This window comes from Pleurodeles waltl, chromosome 7 (genome assembly GCF_031143425.1).
Source record: "Pleurodeles waltl isolate 20211129_DDA chromosome 7, aPleWal1.hap1.20221129, whole genome shotgun sequence".
Lineage (NCBI taxonomy): Eukaryota > Metazoa > Chordata > Amphibia > Caudata > Salamandridae > Pleurodeles > Pleurodeles waltl.
This window is the reverse complement of record NC_090446.1, coordinates 562,062,581-562,082,015: the sequence shown is the minus strand read 5'-3', so window position 1 is coordinate 562,082,015 and position 19,435 is coordinate 562,062,581. Positions and strand designations below refer to the sequence as shown.

At 42.1% G+C, this 19,435-nt stretch overlaps 1 protein-coding gene across 1 annotated transcript in view; it reads right to left on the bottom strand.

Annotated features, from left to right (window-relative positions):
* Positions 1 to 3,734: 3,734 nt before the first annotated feature.
* The window catches only part of LOC138246931 (integrin alpha-X-like), a 138,200-nt gene continuing 122,499 nt past the window's right edge, over positions 3,735 to 19,435 (bottom strand). Inside the window, exons 5-8 of the mRNA XM_069201679.1 lie at positions 10,390 to 10,463; positions 8,509 to 8,647; positions 5,100 to 5,233; positions 3,735 to 3,890 (exon numbers count right to left, since the gene is read on the bottom strand). Coding sequence (XP_069057780.1) covers positions 3,735 to 3,890; positions 5,100 to 5,233; positions 8,509 to 8,647; positions 10,390 to 10,463 — 503 coding nt within the window. The remainder of the gene's footprint in view (positions 3,891 to 5,099; positions 5,234 to 8,508; positions 8,648 to 10,389; positions 10,464 to 19,435) is intronic.

The window sequence follows — 19,435 nt, the reverse complement described above, 5'->3', positions numbered from 1 at the left end:
CACCTTTGGGGGGTGACAGAGGGGGTGGGGGGAGGACTCGGGGTGTGGGAGGGGTTTGGGGGAGACCCCTATCAGTGCCAGGGAAGGAGTTCCCTGGCACTGATAGTGCCTACTGCCATGGATTTCGTGGCGGTTCCAAACCACCCGAAATCCACAGCGGTATGCAGGGTCCTGATCCCACCGGTGGTCTGGTGACAGCCGCCCGGCTGGAGACCGAAGTCTCCAGCCCAGTGGTCGTCACCGCCCTGGCGGTCGGAGTGGAGAAGTGGCGGATGACCATGGCAGTAACTGCCATGGTCATAATTCAAATTTGTTTTCCCCTGGCCTGTTGGCGGTTTTACCGCCACTTCTCCCCCATCCGTCAGGGTCATAATGAGGGCCATAGTCTTTCTTAGCTGTTTCAAAATTGATAAACAAATTGACAGTTCCCTAAAATTAGCATGCCTCTGCAGATAAATCTTCAAAGTTCTGAAATATGAGTCAATGACTCAGTAGAGAGGCTGGTACCTGTGAAGGAAGGAAATTCATGAAATATCAATTTAATCTTCGGAAAAAAATTAGACCCAAAGTCAGAACAAATCTATCACAATCCCATGAATAATCTTTAGGTATGGATGTCTACAGAGTTACTAAGCCACCTCCCCAATAATTCCTTAATAGGGTGACAGCAACTAAATAGACAACGTTTAGTGTTAGGAACGTTTCCGAAACTATGGCCCTCAATATCACTTAGGCGATCCCACCACGAGACCGCCAAAGCTGCGGGGAGAATGCCACAGTTATGTCGGTGGTGTCCCCTCCCTGTCGTATTACAATGTTCCCACCAGGCTGACCAGCGTGAACATTGTACTACGACGTTCCAACTGGGCTGACTGGCAGGGACAGTGCTAAGGGAGCTGAGGCCAATACCATAGCACCTTTGGAACGCACACTGTAAAGCAGACAGTGTGCATTCCAATGGTGCTGGGCAAGGGGGCCCTGCACGTCTTATGCCATTGGCATGGCCAGTGCAGGGGCCCGCCTGTTGCCTCCAGCACTGGCTTACCACCAGCCTGGGATAGACTGTGGTAAGTGGGGTTGTCATCAGCATGGCGGTGCTGAGTTCAGTGTCGCTGTAGCTGAGCACAACCCCAACCACCATCAGTCCATCAGGAACCATGTCCATGGTCCATCCACCAGGGTCATAATGTGGTGGTCAAACCACCCGGAGTGTGCTGGTCGAATTGCCACCACGAGTCGGTGTTCCTTGGACAAACAGACTCATAATGAGGCCTTTTATCTAAACTCTCAAAAGGAAGGTAATGGAAGACTAATGGAAATCCCAAGAATGGAATAAAACCCTATGCTTTGCCCTCAACAATTCAAAACACTTACATAGTATCACATAAAGTATAGATTACAAATCACCTCAAGACGATCAACAGACCTTTAGTGCCAACCACTGAACCCTCAAGGTGGCTATTGGCAGTTGTTTGACAAAACAATCCTTAGAAAATGCAAAATAAATTCTGTAGAACTATTAGTGAAAGAATCTTTTTCCCCAGAGATGTATCAGAAGACAACCAATGATGGTTATAAGCTTGAAGCCTTTTGAGAATGGTGAATTAACAAGAATACAGGCTGCAAAAGATCATTATTCAGATCATCCCCCAGACCACTTGACTTAGATGCCAGGAGTATTTTGTGTAATTATGTGACATTTCAGACTAATAACGGCAAATGATGTGTAATTATATGAAATGCAACTTCACCATTTGATGCTATATTTTAGAATGAAATGCATTCTTGTGTCAACTTTTGATGTGAGGACCCATTTCACAGTAACAAATAGCACTAAGAACATTTTCTCAAGTGTTTGTGGTAACATTTTGCCATAAACTGCACGTAAATAAGCAATGTCACATAATGACATAATTTCAGCAATTTCACATAATAAGCACAACATGAAATTTCAGAAACAAATCAAATTATGCTGATGTAAGTTACATTTTGCTCAAACTTAGTGACATCACTGCCATTGTTGTAACCCCACATGAGATCATTGTGCAAGGGCCTTGCTAATGCTGATGCAGATATGTTAAATCAGAAATTATTAATGAATGTTTATGTGTTTTGATTAACAAGAAAATGGCAGTAGAAAATAAACATAGAAAATTAATGTGCACGTTTGAAAATGTACCCACGGAGAGTGGTAGCCAGTTTATACGAATTAGTACTAAAATGATTAAAATGCATAAAATATTGAAAATGCATAATAATAATGTAGTAGTATGTCATATTGAGATGTATAACGTGTTTTTTGCATTATATTGTAGAGCTAACTAAGCCGAAGTTGTGGCCTAGTTTTCCAGGCCTCATTCAAAAACTGAATTACTAGCACTTTAGAGGAAGCTGATGTATTGAACTGACCGTGAACCATTCCCTGTTAAAGTCTGCTTAGCTAGAATTTTCTGCAATGTACCAACGGACAGGAGATGAGTGAATCAAATTGCAACATATGTTGTGTAGAGCAGACAAGATGACCTTTCCCAGGACTCGAACAATAGAGACACTGACTGAAGAATAAGATGCAATATTTTCGATACCTGATGAGACGGATGATGAGGACATCGTACAGTTAACCAATCAACGAACTGAGAACGGCATAATATTAGAATTCATAGATTTGCAAAATTAATATTATTGGGTAGAGTAATAACTGGTGATTGACTGACCAATCAGGAATTAGGGGCATGGACTGGAAAACCTTAATAAAAAGTGATGACAAAGGCCAAAAACTTGAGATGAGATGCGAGATGCAAGGGGTGAATTGCTGATATCAGAAGACGCAATTCGAGAATCTGTCATTGGGCTCATGCTCTTTTGAGCCTGATGCGTTTCTGATCGATTGATGACCTGAAGACGAAGACTGACTTTGTTGCTGATCCATTCTGTGGATAGGTAGCTATGACAATGTGACTGTTAACTTTTTGTAGTTTTCTTTCTAGGTACCAACTGCGCTGTTTGAATAGTGTTTCTTTTAGCTAGATGTTTTCTAAATTTGCGTTCTAAATTGTTTTCGCATGAAGTCCCACATGCTAATGCTAATCTGGGTTAGATAAGGTTCCTTTGGGTGACGTTGACAGTGACAAATGATTGACAAACTGATTGCTGAACTCTGCTATAAATGTCGAATTATTCATCCTTGTTAGCTTACGCTGAAGCATTAGAGCATATGTTTTCTCAAGTTCTGATTAGAATATGTTATTGGTTGTCACTAATGGGTTAACTATGAGATAACTGAATAAAGTTTGAATTAATCTGATGGTTTAGAATTGTAACTAATAGGGAAATAAAAATTGTTAAAACATTTATTGAGTTGTGGTTATTCATGAAATGTTGATATATTGTCTAATGTTTAATGATTCTCTTAGTGGTTATTGATTGATTACATTGCTTATTGATGACATTGGCCACCACATTGCTAGGATACTCCATGCGATCCAAAACGTTCATCGGCCTTTACGCTTCCCCTTGTAAGTTTACTTACTAAGGACCAGACGCGCTAGCACTAATTAGACCCCCCTGTTTTTTTAGGACATGTGCCCAGAGTACAGCGTCTTTTTTAAATTGAGAAGAAAGGTCTAGTGATAAACAAAAGCAGTCAGTCATTGTTATCTGCTAATAAAAGGAGGCAGTAAGGCCGAAAAAATTACGTGGAAACTCTATACTTAAAAAAACAGATCATAGATCCCTTATTGGCTCACCATGCTTAGGTTACATTGATAGACATGAACAATCCCACCAATCTTTTCAGAGTGATACATCGGGGCAGCCACAAGTAAGAAATCAGTGATTCCATCATCGTTCAGGTCCAGTGTACAAAGTTCTGCTCCAAAATACGACCCAACCTGCAAGAGTATAGAGGTAGAGTAAGTAGAGCACATAGTGAAGGACAGGACCTTGCTTATCAGCATCTCTGAATGCTTTATTGTTTGCCATCATTGACATTTAATCACATAATTCCATATTAAGTGAGCAGCATAAATTTTGGGAGCATACTTTTGATCCAGTTGGTTTTGAGTACGGCACACACATGGTGGCGGTAGAGGGGTCCTAAGGGGCACAGGGAAAGTGGCACTGCACTCGGTGCAGCGCCACTTTCCATAAATCTGCCCCAAAGCATTTTATGAAAACATTGTTGTATTTTGTGAATCTAGCTGAAGACATTCTTATTTTATGGTTTGGATTAATCTAGTGACTATTTCACTGCATTTTGCTGGTACAGCAAATAAAGTAAATATCTCAGTTCATTTCGTTGATGTAAATTATTTAATGAAAGAAATCACCAACTTTGATTAATGAAAAATATTGTTTGACAATTCCAGTACGAAAGGACGTTTGAGACGTCCTGATCCTACGTCTTTGATTAAGTTACTTACGTTCAATGAATGCTGTTAATAACAAATTACTTATCCAGCCCCATTACAGCTGACCCATGTAATTTTGCAATAATTTCAGCATTCTTGAGGTAAACTATGTTTGGGACTTGCTCTTGCTTCGGTTCTGAGCAAATTCAATCTCTGCTTCTTCACACTTACTTCTGTTGACAACACTTATTTAGAGATTGTATATACATTAAATGTCAAAACGCTTTACTTTATCCCATGAAGAATATGAACTTGTGACAATTTTTACATCGATTTTGGAAGTAGTGGAATCTGACGAAGGAAAAAAAAACTCCATCCCTTTCGGATAATGAACTTTGTTGAAAACTGGCTGCTGCATGGAAAAGGCCCTCTCAAAAACGGTTGCTTCATGATACAGCATCAGTAGATAAGAAAATATTGTGTGAGAGAAAGAAATAAGCCCATTCTTTGTGCATAAACATATAAAGATTTATATTTTTATAAGGTCTTTACTTCTAGTTTTCATTCAGAAACCTACATCGTCTTTCTTCACATATCAGCATTTCAAACCACATCGACATTTGATTTGATCATTTAATTGGGGCACCAGAGGATTTTCTTAAAGGGGTAGCACCTATTACTTTATGTGGAGGTGGAAAAGTTTGGTGGTCCCATTTCATTACCCCCGCCCTCGTCCCTGGGTCAGCCCACCTGCGATCCCGAGATTGTCTGCATAGTACGTCCGCTGAGATCGAAGATCATCACCCGCCCCACGTGCTGAAACCTGGGAGCGCCCGATACATACACCTGACCACCCTGTAAATTGACGACCTTTGTGGAGTAACCTGCAAGAAAGAACAAGTAAACAAGACATAAGAAGTTTATGGCCCGCAGTTACCTTGCTCCAAAGTGAAAACTATTTGTTGGTAACACATTTTAGTTTTCACTCCTTGTGGTAAAGCTAACCTGTGATGCAATTTTACTACATTCAGGGGGTCATTACGAGTTTGGCAGACGGTTTTCACCATCTGTCGAACTTCTGACGGGGAGGTTGCCACCACACAGACTACCTTCCCTACCTGCCCCATTAAGAGTTTCCCACCAGCTTAGCGGGAAACAGGCTACAGCATTGTCACTGGTTGAAATCGAGCCCGCAAGGTGCACCAGCCCCCTCACAATGTTCAAACTTTGCAATGGTGCAGGGCAGGTGGGACCCTGCACTGCCTATACCAAGAGCATGGGCAGTGCAGGACCCCCCTGTGGCCCACTGCACCTGTTCTCCACCAGCCTTTTCATGGCAGTGTTACCGCCATGAAAAGGCTGGTGGAGAACAAGGTTGTAATCTCCAGGGCAGCGCTGCTTGCCACCTCCAGACCCCGGGGATCCATGATCCTGGTGGAGCTGGCGGTCAGACCGCCAGGGTTATAATGTGGTGGTCGACCACTGCACTGGCGGCTGTTCAGACCGCCACAGCATGTGTGGCGGTCTATAGACCGACACACTCGTAATGACGCCCTTTGGCACAGAAATACATTTCATATTACAGCCAAGTGTGTGTAGTTTCTCCTTTCACTAACATAGTTAAGTTTCCCGGTTTATATTTTTCTTCTATCTTGCGTATGCAAAAGTTTCTGGTTTTTTTGGCACGGCAACCCTTTTTGGCACCTGCTTAGATGCACAAATGTATGTGGCAGAGCGTTGCTCCCTGACCATGGTGTGAAGATATTTTCTCTGCCAGTGTACCTTTTGATGAGTTTTTCTGTCCATAGTGACACTGCATAAGAAAGGGACCTTAAGGGCATCATTCAGAGTGCAGACACTGGCCCAATTAGGTTTGCCACTCTTTTGAGTTCTCCTGGGGCACATAGTCAATGGAGATTACAGGTGGAACCCTGATGTTCCATGGAGAACTTAGTAATTAGGGTCTGATTTAGAATTTGGTGGACTGGTTAATCTGTCACAAACGTGACAGATATTCTGTCTGCCATATTACAATTCCTATAGGAGTTAATGGCATTGTAATAAGTATGTGAAGGAGTAACTCATCCACCAAACTCTAAATCAGGCCCTCTGTGGTGTAATCAGCAATTTCATATGCAAACCCTTGGAATTTGCCCAACACACCAACCCCGGCAGTAACCAAATTCCTTGGACGAAGCTAAACAGAATTATCTGTTTTTTTGGTGAAGTACATCTAATGCAGAATGTTTCTGTTAGTGTTTGAGAAGGATATGTGTGACACAAAAGTCACACTTTCTACACGTAGCAGAAGAAAGCTTTTGCAAACTTCGTGAAGTTGCAAAGTATTCCAAAGAACTTTTGAAAGTTATGGGGAAAAAACTTTACTGCTTCGCACCAACTGACAATAACAAAAGTCTGGCGCTAAATATATGGTAAAAAAATGCAAATCTACAGGGGGTTGTTACTCTTCAATTTTTCATTAGAAACTTAAATCCTGAGGTCACCGCCATTAAAAAAATGTTTCTGCACGTGGCCATTGCCCCTGGATTTATTGTTCCAATTTAAATGCGCACCAAAGTGTTTTACTGTATGTTAAAATTCCTGATATGGTGGTGAATGTTGCCATTTGTAGAGCCCTACAAGGTACATACATGAAATATAGCCTTACCCCTTTCAGCACTGAAGATTCATGGACACACATAATCTCTGGTGGGTACTATATGTCATTATACCAATAACAAAAATATCGTCTGACATAAATATTGTGTTCCTAAAATAGATTACAAAAGTATTGCTTCATTTTTACCTGCAGTAGGATGATATTTTTGTAAACCGGGTGCTACCTTTGGGTACGTGAAATACTTCTTGCAACCTCACCCAGCCACCTCCTCTCTTCCATCATTGATATATTTTGACTATAAATTATTCGTTGTTAGGTTTCACAGAGCAGATTCGGCCCCGGGTTTTAGCATTTTTTTTATTAGAGAGCCTTACCTGTGATGGGAAGTGGCCACAGTTTGACAATAATGGGAGACGCGCTGGGTGAGAGATGGAATCAAGGAGAGCCTTCATATACAAACTGAGAGACCATTAGGTCTAGAGGGGAATCAATAGACTTCTCTGCAAATCGGCTGCTAACAACCCTATAAACACCGAGGCAGCGTCTCTCACTTGTCAAGAGTTTAAAATCACACAGAAGAGGAAAGAGGAAAAACCATCAATTATCCTCCCATTTCTAATCACAGGACTCAAAAAGATTGATGGACCAACAGTAGTTTCCCATATGCTTGAGTGATCCCACTTTTATATTACATTGTCTTCCAGTTCTTAACCTTGGGTAGGGACGTGATCATCACCCTGTAGTCAAACATTTGTCAAGGGTCCAATGCCACCCTAACTGCTGTTTCTTTCTCTCCATGGGTCAAAGGGTTAAGAACTTTTTAACTAGAGAAAATCTTCAGGATTACGTGCTCTGCAAGTATAAATATATAACATACTTTCATTACTTGAGTGACTCACAAGTTGTGATCACACTGACTATTGACGACTAACATTGCAACCTTGACATAATAGGGATTATTAGTCCAGAAGAAGATGTCGACCTGATAGAGCTTTAAACCAGTGGCCTAAACATGGAGACATTCTTATGGTAGAGTGATAAGTGCCCTGAGATCATTAACATTACTATGATTTTAATAGTCAGAAGGGGCCCATAAATAAATAAATCAGATTGGGTATCCTATCTAGAGAGTTTAACCTGTCCTGATCCCCGCGTATATATTTAAAGCCTCTAACACAATGTTCCACCACCGTACTTACAATGATGGTGTTGGTGTTGTAGCATGCTATAGGGCTATTTCCTGAAAAATAATGTGGAATCACTCGAGGAGGTGGAAAACTAATTTGTTCCATCAATCTTTTAGTGTTCTGTGACTTCTCAGTCATTTACTTTACTGGTTAGTCAAGCCCTTCCAAGCATTTTTAGACAGATCAGCCACCAACCAGAGACTCTGTGGATTTCCCATGCTGTCAGTCAACATCTAGGTTAAGGCACTATTCACAGGAAGCTTCCCTTGGTTATGTTTCACCTCTTATTACTGCCTGATCCTCCCCATGCCCCCAAGTTTATTCATTTATTTAGAGAGTTTTTCAGTCTTACCAAGGTAAGAGCCCCAGGGTTTGGTTTCACCGGATGAGACACTTATGAAGGTGGGCTCCGAATGATTCTGTTGAGGAAGATACACAAAGAGCCCTCCAGACCAATCGTAGGCTCCCACTGACCCCAGGATAATGGAACTCTGTGGAAGAAAAAGGCAAAGGGTGAGACTTAGACAGAAATGGTGAGAGATAGAGTGGGGAGGGACAAGGTCCAAAAGTGGGCCAGTCTATCTATAACAGTGTGTACTGGGCAGTACCTGCAATAATCATTAATAAAAGAATAGGAGCCTTAAACCCAAAAGTATGTAGTGCATGGGACCAAATGATGATGACACCCTGCTTTTCCCTATCATCCAGTCCCACTTGTTCCCGTTCTTCCCCATATCCAGTGCTTAAAATGGGCAGGTACTTACAAGCTACTGAGTGCCTGCACTACTTTAATTTAGAAGATAGGATATCTGCACTTCTCCGCATATGTGCAAAAAGTATGTACGTATAATGGGAGAGTGCTGCCACTTCTCAGCAGCAATCGATACTCTAGGATATTAGGTACATGCGCTTGTATTCCAAGCAATGAGCATTTATTTTTACATCAATGCTTTATAATCTTTTTAGTAGCCCAAAATATTGGAAAAATTCACCCCCTTTTGAGAAAGCCCAACCTCAGCCCTGTTGACACTATTGCACCATCAGCCACTTCCCCTTCCTGAGGAAGATAATAGAAATAGCAGTAGCTCTTTGGCTTCAAAGGAACATTGACCATCATAATCAAAGGAAATCCCTTACTCCTGGGTCTTCTCAACCTATTGTCAGCATTTCACAGCAAGAATAACTAAACACCAACTTCAAACCGTGGGCAGATCTAATAAAATCCTCACATGGTATGCCTCTTTCTATCCAACAGTCTCTTTAAAATCAGTCTCCTAAGGCTCGTTCCAATCCCGCAAGATACTCATCTCCTACATAGAGCCCATAGGATGGATCTAGCCAATAAAGACATCTCCATCCACCAACATGTGAACAGCACACAGTTCTATCTAAAAGTCTCCTTCACAACTCACAATCAACACCTAAAACATTGCCTTTGTTCTAACAACCAATAGATGTCTTTTACCATTGCCACTGAAGCAGCATTTATTGTTTCAAACTGCAACTTAAAAACACAGTTTGACTATACAAAACACTAGTTGGATTCTACAACATCTTTTCTATTAATGGCAAGTGCCCTAGGATCTCCATTCCTGATTACCCCTCAGAACCACCCCAAAGAAGAAATGCCAAACACTCTGGTATGACATCTCGCTTCTCTGTAAGATTAACATTTCCTAAAGTCCCCCTCTCGCTGTAACACTTTACAGGCCCTCACCTTGCCCCACAGCCATGTCCTCCTTACTGACATGATTGATTTGGCCTTTAACCCTCTCAAAATTGGATTCAATGCTGCAGTTTGACTTATCTCGGGAGAGCATACATTTAGGAACATCATCGCACCCTAAGGAACCATTAATGCTTCCTTTACTAGCATGCATGAAACTAAAATCTATATTCATGTTTAAAAACATCAACCACATCTATCTTTTTATCCACCCATTGACAACATCAACATTTTCATTCGGACACACATCCAATCCTATTCTCATGGACTCACTTGTTCCTTAGTTCACACATGTAATGGATCTCTTTATCCAACTAGTTCACCAATGTATACACAAGTTTCTATATTATTCGTCCACCCATCCTAAACAGAAGGGTCACTGCTTAGCTAGAGTCCTTAGATTAAGGTGGGCAAACCATTTACCTGGTGGCAAAACAATGACTTTTACTGGTTCTAATCACCACACTTTCTCTACTATTCCTTATTAGTTGCATGTACTCCACCTACCTGGGTAAAAGCTGCACTGGATCCTCTCTGAGCCATCTCTAGCTGGAAGGAGCTGATATTGGTTGTCTGGGTGCCTGCAGGGTATGGAAGATTCAGGATTTAATATCACTTCTTGCAATATGATTAACTCTACCCACACCTTCATGCACATCAGAGAGAATAATTTGTCCATTGCTCATAAGAAGCATCTTGACTTGTGTACATAATAGTAAACCGGAAGAATTTTGATTTGTAATACCCCTTCTTATGCAAATGGATCTCATTAAGCAAGACGTCGGTCACAAATGGCCAAGTATTTGTGGACAATGACAGCATCATAGATGGCATATCCCACAGTTTTGGTGGGCGTCATGCAAGCATTCCCCCATCGTCTTTTGAGGATATGATGTACCACCGGAAGTGGCCAGGATACGCCCAGACTTGGGTCCTGTGCTCACTTTGCCACTGGAACCAAGCTACATCTGACTGAAGGGCCCCATACAAAGTGAAACCAGTTTGGTATGCTTGTCTTACAATTCAGAGATGACCTGTTCCGGCAGTTCAGGCTGGACTGTTCTTATTGCAGCAGGATCAAAACTGATTTGCATACGTCTGGGTCCAAACTGAGGTAGCATAGTGAGGAAACAAATGATGGGTTGGAATGCTACCCTGAGCGATTGACAGTGGTCCTTAGACAAATCGCTACCGTTCCTCCCATCACCTTTTGTTTGTATGATGTACCATCCCAAGTGAAAAGGGTATGCCCAGACATGGGTCACATCCTCACTGTGCCACTGGATCCACGCTACACCTGACTGAAAAACCCCAATCAAGGTGAAAGCGGTCTTGGTTTGGCTTGTGTTCCGATTCAGGGAGGACATGTTCTGGTAGTTCAGGCTGGACTGTTCCCATTGGAGCAGGGTCAATACTGATTTGCATACAGTTGGGTCCAAACTGAGGTAGCATAGTGAGCAAACAAATGATGGGTTGGAATGCTACCCTGATTGATTGACAGTGGTCCTTAGACAAATTGCAACCATTCCTCCCATCATCTTTTGTTTCTATGGTGTACCATCCCACGTGAAAAGGGTATGCCCAGACATTGGTCACATCCTCACTGTGCCACGGTCTTGGTTTGGCTTGTGTTGTGATTCCGGGAGCACCTTCCCTGGCAGTTCAGGCTGGACTGTTCCTATTGGAGCAAGGTTAAGGCTGAGCTACATATGGCTGTGCCCAAACTGAGGTAGCATAGTGAGTAAAAGAATGATGAGTTGGAATGCTATCCAGAGTGACTGCCAGTGACTAGACAAATTGCAAGCATTCTTCCCATCTCCTTTTGCGTGTATGGTGTATCGTTTCCCACATTGTATCCCAGCTCCAGAACACTGCTACACATTACTATAAATAAACATTAAGCATTTGTTTTTAAACTGAAGGGAAAGTAGAAGTGGTCATGTTATTGTGGTCTGGTGCAGTTGTTTGTAGATGCCACAAGGGTAGGGTAAAAATGGGATGAATGAATATTCTTAGGTAAATTGAATACTAACATAAACTATCTGATATCAATCAGAGTCCACTAACTGAATTTGCTACACATAAGGAGCAGTATACACTCTTATCTGCCTTGTTTTAATTTACTTCTCTCTTTGATGAGATTCAGTGAAGCTCATCAATGTTCATGAGATTTATAAATGCCTGGAATGAATGCTGTTGCACTTTCCCGTTCCTATTACTGCTTAAGAAGAATTTTAGATTGCCCTCATCAAAGTTCCTCTCACCAAAAGAAATCACACTTTAAATTTTCATTGTAGTTTTTTTTTACTGCTCAGCAATGTCCGTGGGCATTGCTCAAATCCGATCTGACCTTCAGAAGATCTCTCTCACTATCACATTTTCTTGATGCTCTACTTCCTGTTTCATAAGTCTGGAGCCTAGCGCTCTCTTCAGTTCTGACAAATATGTCATCTCCTTTTGCTGAATTTATTTGTCTTTCAGGGCTGATGGACCCCTAGCATGAGCCTACAGAGGCTCCCTTCTGCTTGGTCCAGAACAACTTTGGAAAACACTTGAAGCTCATTTATGAATTTATATACGCACACAAGGTCAAAATGGCCCTCAAAATGTTGTACATCCCCAGACCTTTCCAGTCTGACAAGGGTATGTCAGTGTTAGGGAACGTGACTAAATTATCAAAGTACGGCAATGCACATGCTTTGCGCAGTAAGGGAAAAGATATATAGGCGGGACCCCCCAACTAGGGAAAACATGTTGGTGAGGGATGCCTCCTTCTCCTGCAGTTGTTTCTTTCAGTGTGCTCCCCTCTTTTCCTTCCGATGTTCTTGTCCTCAAAGACTGGTCACACTGTCTGCAGAAAACATTTGAGTGCTCTGAGTCTGTGAAGAACCAGGGTCATCGGAGGGTCCTGACCGCCCAAACGTCCTTCCTTCTGGGCGCAGTTCACATGCGTATTCACGTTTAAAAGCTGCAGGGCTTTGAAACATAACATAAGCAGTAGGTTCCAAAGGTATATATTCAGAGATGGAGGCCTTTAAATCTACCACATGGTATATCATGCAGAATAACAGTGACTTCCAATCTACCTTGATTGCCAGAGAGGGTTTTGGATTTCTTAGAGAAGTATGTAGGTTCAGCAATGAGGCACTGAGGGGTCTATTTATAGGCCACTAGTGCCACAGAAGCGTCACTTTTCATGACGCTCCTGTGGCGCTAAGCACTGTGCCATATTTACAAGGTGGCGTTAAGCCACTTTTTGTGGCTTAACTTCACCTTGTAAAAACGGCCCCTTCCACCTAGCACTGTGCGTGGAAGGTGTGTGCAATGGGTGTTACTGTGGAGAACCACGGTCATCGGAGGGTCCTGATCGCCCAAACGTCCTTCCTTCCGGGTGCAGTTCACATACATATTCACGTTTAAAAGCTGCGGGCCTTTGAAACATAACATAAGCAGTAGGTTCCAAAGGTATTTATATTCAGAGATGGAGGCCTTTAAATCTACCACATGGTATATCATGCAGAATTACAGTGACTTCCAATCTACCTTGATTGCCAGAGAGGGTTTTGGATTGCTTAGAGAAGTATGTAGGTTCAGCAATGAGGCACTGACGGGTCTATTTATATGCCCCTAGTGCCACAGGAGCGTCACTTTTCATGACGCTCCTGTGGCGCTAAGCACTGTGCCATATTTACAAGGTGGCGTTAAGCCACTTTTTGTGGCTTAACTTCACCTTGTAAAAACGGCCCTGTGCGTGGAAGGTTCGTGCATTGGGTGTTGCTGTGGGCGTGCCACAGCAAAACTCATTGTATTTTGATGCTGCCTCAGATTTATGAAATTTCGTAAACCTGAGGCAGCACCAAAATCTAACGCCACCCCCAGGGGTGGCATTAGTAGGGCAAAACGAGGAGGAATACTTTTATTCCCCCTAGTTTTCTCCTTTGCTATGCATGCTGCATTCTGCAGCATGCATAGAAAGAGCAAAATGCCAGAAATCGTTGTTTATGTGTAGGAAGGTGTCCCTTCCTGCACATAAACAATCATTTGAAAATGCTGCTTTGGCACTTTTTTGTGTGCTGCATTGTGCAGCACACACAGAAGTGCCAAAGCGCCATTAGTGATTGTTTATGTGCAGGAAGGGACACGTTCCCACACATAAACAATCATACCCCTCAACGCATACATCCTTGCACGATAGTGCAAGGATGCCTGCGTTGGTGCTGGCAGCTAAATTTAGCAGTAGCGCAGGGGACAACACAGGGGTGCGCCATATTCACTTAAATACGGTGTATCCCTGCGTTTAAAAAGTGACCTCCACGGCGCTGCCAATTTTGGCGCAGCACCGCTCTGCACCACTTTTCCATAAATCTTGCCCTGAATGCTGCATTCACTCTTGTTGGTTTGAAGGACTGAATACACTGTCACTAGATTCACTATATTGCTTAGTCAATCTTCGATATGAGCGTCCATAAACCTGTCTCATATTGTTTGTGGACACCCACACTGTGTCCTAAATAATAATCTGGGATAGAACACATTTTAATCTGCATTTTTTGCAATCCTTATCAACTTTGCTTGGATTCTGTTGTATGGTTTGATAAGCCTTTCATAACTCAATTTGACTTTCTGTCACGGCTTGTACTTCCTGTCTAGCAATAGGAACATACAGAGGCAACATCTGGAACATAAGTCGTTGTTACTGTTAGAGCAGAAGTTTTTACAGATACTAATGAATATTCATGCATTTTGAGTAATGGATTTGCGTAGAAAATGTAATAACCTAGAGAAAAATAATGCACGCATTTGCAAATGTGCCCACATGAGTGGTTGCCAGTGTTCACGAGGTGTACTTACTAATGCCTTATTAATATGAAATGATGAACTTTTGCCTGATAAATGTAGTAATACACCATATTTAGGATTAGGAATTTTGTATTAGCTTTATTAATTAAGAGTATTAACTTAGCTGGGGTCTTGGCCTAGTTCCACGGCCTCATGAAACTGTATTTGTTAAACGTTTAATAAAATGTCAGCTTAGGGAAGCTGAATTGTGATTTTCCATTGTGCTGACTTCGTGCATTCATAACTAAAAGCCCTTTCCATGAGAACTGCGTACTAGATTATGCTGTTCCTGTTGGATGCAACATTGTAGATGTAACATGTGTTAGACCGACTTTCTCAGGCATAAGACAAGCCAAATGATGACATTACTAAAAGGACCAGTCCTCGACATGTGAACCATGAACTAGCAGAAACTGCAGATTTGAAGCTTTTGTTTTATTGGATAAAGTAGGAACATACGATTCCTTGACCAATAGGGAAAGGGGAAGTAGTTTTAGGGAATCTAACTTAGCCAGACTGCACCGAAGGATGACACCGCATTTGTTCATTTTCTTTCTTGGCGAAAGGCCATCACTTTATTGATCGTCTAGAGATGTGCTTACCTTTAATGCTTAAACTAATTTGCCTATTCTGAACTCTGATGCTGAATCCTGATACCTGAAGACCAGACTGATGTCCTAAGGACAAAGACTGTTACCGCTTGCTGATCCAATCTGAGGATATGTATAATAATAATAATGTAATTTGCTATAACTGTTTGAATTTCCTTTCTAGGTACCAACCATGCTATTTTGATAGAGCCATAGTTAGATGTTTTTCCAAATTTGTGTTGACTAAAATGTTTTGCATGATACCCAACATGCTAATTCTAATGTGGTGTTAGTTTGAATCCTCACTAATGAAAATCAATATGTGGAGTAACAACTGATGTCTTTTCTTGGCTGAATCTAAATGTATGTAATGTCGTTTGTACAGCTGTTCTTGCTATTAATTTGCACCCTGACTTTAGAATGTGTAATAGTTCAAGCCTTAATGATATTGCATTTCTTTTTTATAGTTTTGGCCAGCCAGTGTTGTTTCTGTATGTTAATCATTTGATATTGAGATTAACTTACGTGACTTTAGCATTTTTAATATAAGGAAATAAATATTTTAACTTTTACACAAAGGTGTGGTTTTTCATGACTGAAATGTCATGGTGTGTGATAATTACTGACTCCTATTGATTATTGATTATTAATGGTGTTGCTTGTCATTGATTATTGATCTGTACATGCAGGTGATGGTAGGAACCTCTAAAGCGCAGTCAAAAGGTTCATCAACCTAATCGCGTCCCTTTGTAAGCTTACTTACCAAGGTCAGGTGCGCCAACAGAGATGGTAGTAGACTGATGGTTAGTCTCCTTAAGGGCCCATTATAGATGCCCGGTACAGGCTCGTAGGGGTGTTCACAGAGACGGTAGCAGAAAAATATAGAGATCAACGGAGATGATAGTAGCTTAATGATCTTGTCTTTTGAGAGTTCATTATTACTGAGATTTGGCTTTATTTTTTCAATGATACAAATTGGAGAGAAAATGTACCCCTTAGTCATGAAATGACTTTCCCAGAATCCTGGAGCCTGCCAGTGGTTGTTTTAGGATGTTCTTGGCGTTCTAGTGATAGAGTGAATGAATTAGGGTTTTGCACTTGCCCAGCTTATGTAAATTGCAGGTAAATTGTGATGTTTGTGAGGGTTCAGGGAGTTTGCGTACTCCAAATTAAGTTGTAGGAGAAGTGTGCATACTCTGAAGTATGAGAGTAGGGAAGTCGCCGAACTTCACATGTGTGTGGCTCTTTGTGCTCAAAAATTATCCATGTGGTTGTTGATGTATGGACCCTGCGTGATCTTAGACTCAAGAGCATATTGAAAAGTGCATGAGACACTTGGGGGCATATTTATACTCTGTTTGTACCGAATTAGTGTCATTTTTTTAAACTCTAATTCGGTGCAAAAGTAACTCCATATTTATACTTTGGTGCTAGACCCATCTAGCACCAAATTTATGGTGTTAAAGTCATTTTTTGGAAGTGGAAACCTACCTTGCCTTAATGAGATGCAAGGTAGGCATTCCTGTGCAAAAAATGACTCTATGGCCTTAACGGCATATTTATACTCTTGTGCACAAATGGTGCACAGGAGGGAGGAGGGGTCAAAATATGGTGCAAAGCTTACTTTGCCCCGTTTTTTAACTCCTGGGTCAGGGCAGGTGTTAGGGGACCCCTTGGCCTATTTCCATGGTGGAAGACCATGGAATAAGCCCGCAGATGTCCTCCTCAGGCCCCAGGGTCACCCCCACCCACACCAGAGGAACTATAGAGGATGGGGGACTCCATCCCTGGTAAGTACAGATAAGTACAGGTAAATATTGCATTTTATTTTTTGAAGTGCCATGGGGGGCCCTGTAATGGGCCCCCATAAATGGCACAGGGTTCTAAGGCTGGAGTCATGTGACATGGTAGGTTTGGCACCATATTATGAGGCTAATCTGGTTAGAGTCAATTCTTTTACTCTAACCTGCCTAAAGTCATTTTTGGGTGTTAAACCCCCTTCTTCTATACCGCCAGCCCCACCCGACTAAAGTCATTTTTTTAAATCTAGCCTACCCTTTGCACCAGCTTGCACCATTCCATAAATATGGTGCCCGGCTGGTGCACAGAAATGGTCCAAGCCGGTGCTAAACTTTTTCGTGCAAAACTGCTTTAGTGCAGTTTTGCACCAAAAAGTATAAATAAGGGCCTTGGCTTTGTTGTAATATGTCTGGTTTAATAGGTCGATTGGGAGTGGGTCAAAATTGGGTGAAAAAAAAATTCTACTGAGATCTGGCGAGTCCTATGTGCACCAAGACCCATTGATCAGTTGAGAATGAAATGTGTGGGACGAATTTTGCTTGTGAATCAGGGAGATTGAGAAGAAAGGAGTACTTGTAAGAACGGGAAGAGCCGTCAGTGAAAAATCCATAACGTTTCTGAAGCTATTGTGTTTCCTTTCCTGTAGGAAACCGGCAAATTGGGTTTTGATTTTTGGTTAGTGCCGCAATAATTTTGCATTAGTTCAGTGAGAATCTGAGTTTGGGAGTATAAGCCACAAGAATCTGTCGGCCACAGTGTGTGTGAGTGTGACGTCATTGGAGCCGCTCTGGGATAGGTTGGTTAGTGAGAAGGGTTGTGCACAGATTGGCAGCCGTCCGTGTGGCGCAATTGGTTGAGAAAGTAGGTGAAAGGAATTCTGGGATTAAAAGTAACTTCCTGATTTAGTTTTGAATAACATAAAGGTTGAAAAGATTAAATTTTTTCAAAGCTTTAAAGAGTGCCCTAAGAGGAGATACTTACATTACAACGAGTATAGGGGAGGTTCCACCGCCAGAAGGTACACTAGCTTACATCGTAATGAAAGAAAAGGGTGTTGCGCCATGTCTTTGGCTAAAGCAGTGGTGCAAAGCGACAGAGAAAGCTGGGAGTTGAGCTTTTCCTGCACACAGAATGTTCAATTTGAGGGTTCTAGAGCATTTCAGGAGGGTGCTGTATGATTTGAGGCACCTTCCGAGACCAGCACAGTTTGAGGCATTAGCGATCTGGGAGATAGTAGCCAGACAGCAACAGCAACAGAAATTCGAGAGGAGAATGAGAAAAGCAGAAAAGATGCGAACAGAGGCTAAATGGGACAGTGTTCAGAGACTTTGGAGAAACAAGGCTTTGCAGGTGATTAAGTTGTTCTCCGCAATTACACAAGATGATGAGAAGGAAGGAAAGAAAGCTACTAAAAAGACTAATGAGGGCCCTTCTGTGAGCAGGAAAGCTAGAAAGTCTTTGACATATGAGGAAGATTCAGATGATGATGAGTTTCTTACACAGTTATTGAGGAATCATCCACCGTCATATGCAGCACATGAGAATGGTCCAAGTACCAGTGCTGATCCTACAGCTCCAACACAGGTTAATAGGACAGTGAGTCCGATGCAGGTTAGTCCTGTCCCGGCACAGAGTCTGATGCAGAATAGTCTTAACGCACCTACTACTTTAGTAGTACCAACTAAGGTGCCACAGCCAAATGTTCAGAGAACATCCTAATGTGCCTATTGTGGCGGGTACCACAAATCTAATTGTGTCCACAGAACAGGTTTTTCAGAGATCGACGTTGGTTCAGGCAGAACCGACTCCGCTTTTGTTGCTGCAAGTGCAACCACAGGTAATGCCGAGGTATTCTCCTATGATAGGGACCGAGACAGATATGTCTGTATTGATGGGTCAAAATATGGGAATGATGCAACCATAGAACTTGAGCGTCAGACCAAAGCCAGATGCTGTATCTGTACCTGTTACTATAGGTCCGGTTGTGCCATTATTCGCATAAGAGAAACCCAGTGCAGGGGGACAGAGAGTCTTGAATCAGAGATTACCGAGGGGAGGACTAAATGAGAATGTCCGAGTAGACCCTCCTGTGGGACAGACCTTTGACGGGTCGAGATCATTGCTAGACTTTAGTCCATTTGGAGTTCCTCCATATACTACTATAGGGTTGCACATTAGTCAGAGTTTGAAATTATTGACAGCTCATACCCTGAATACAGTGGTACAACAAGTACCACCTGTCCAGCCCTGCAGCATTTCATTGCAAGGTTTAGATGCTCAGCAGCTGACTGAATGGGTGGAGAAACTGAATACCCCGCAGAGTA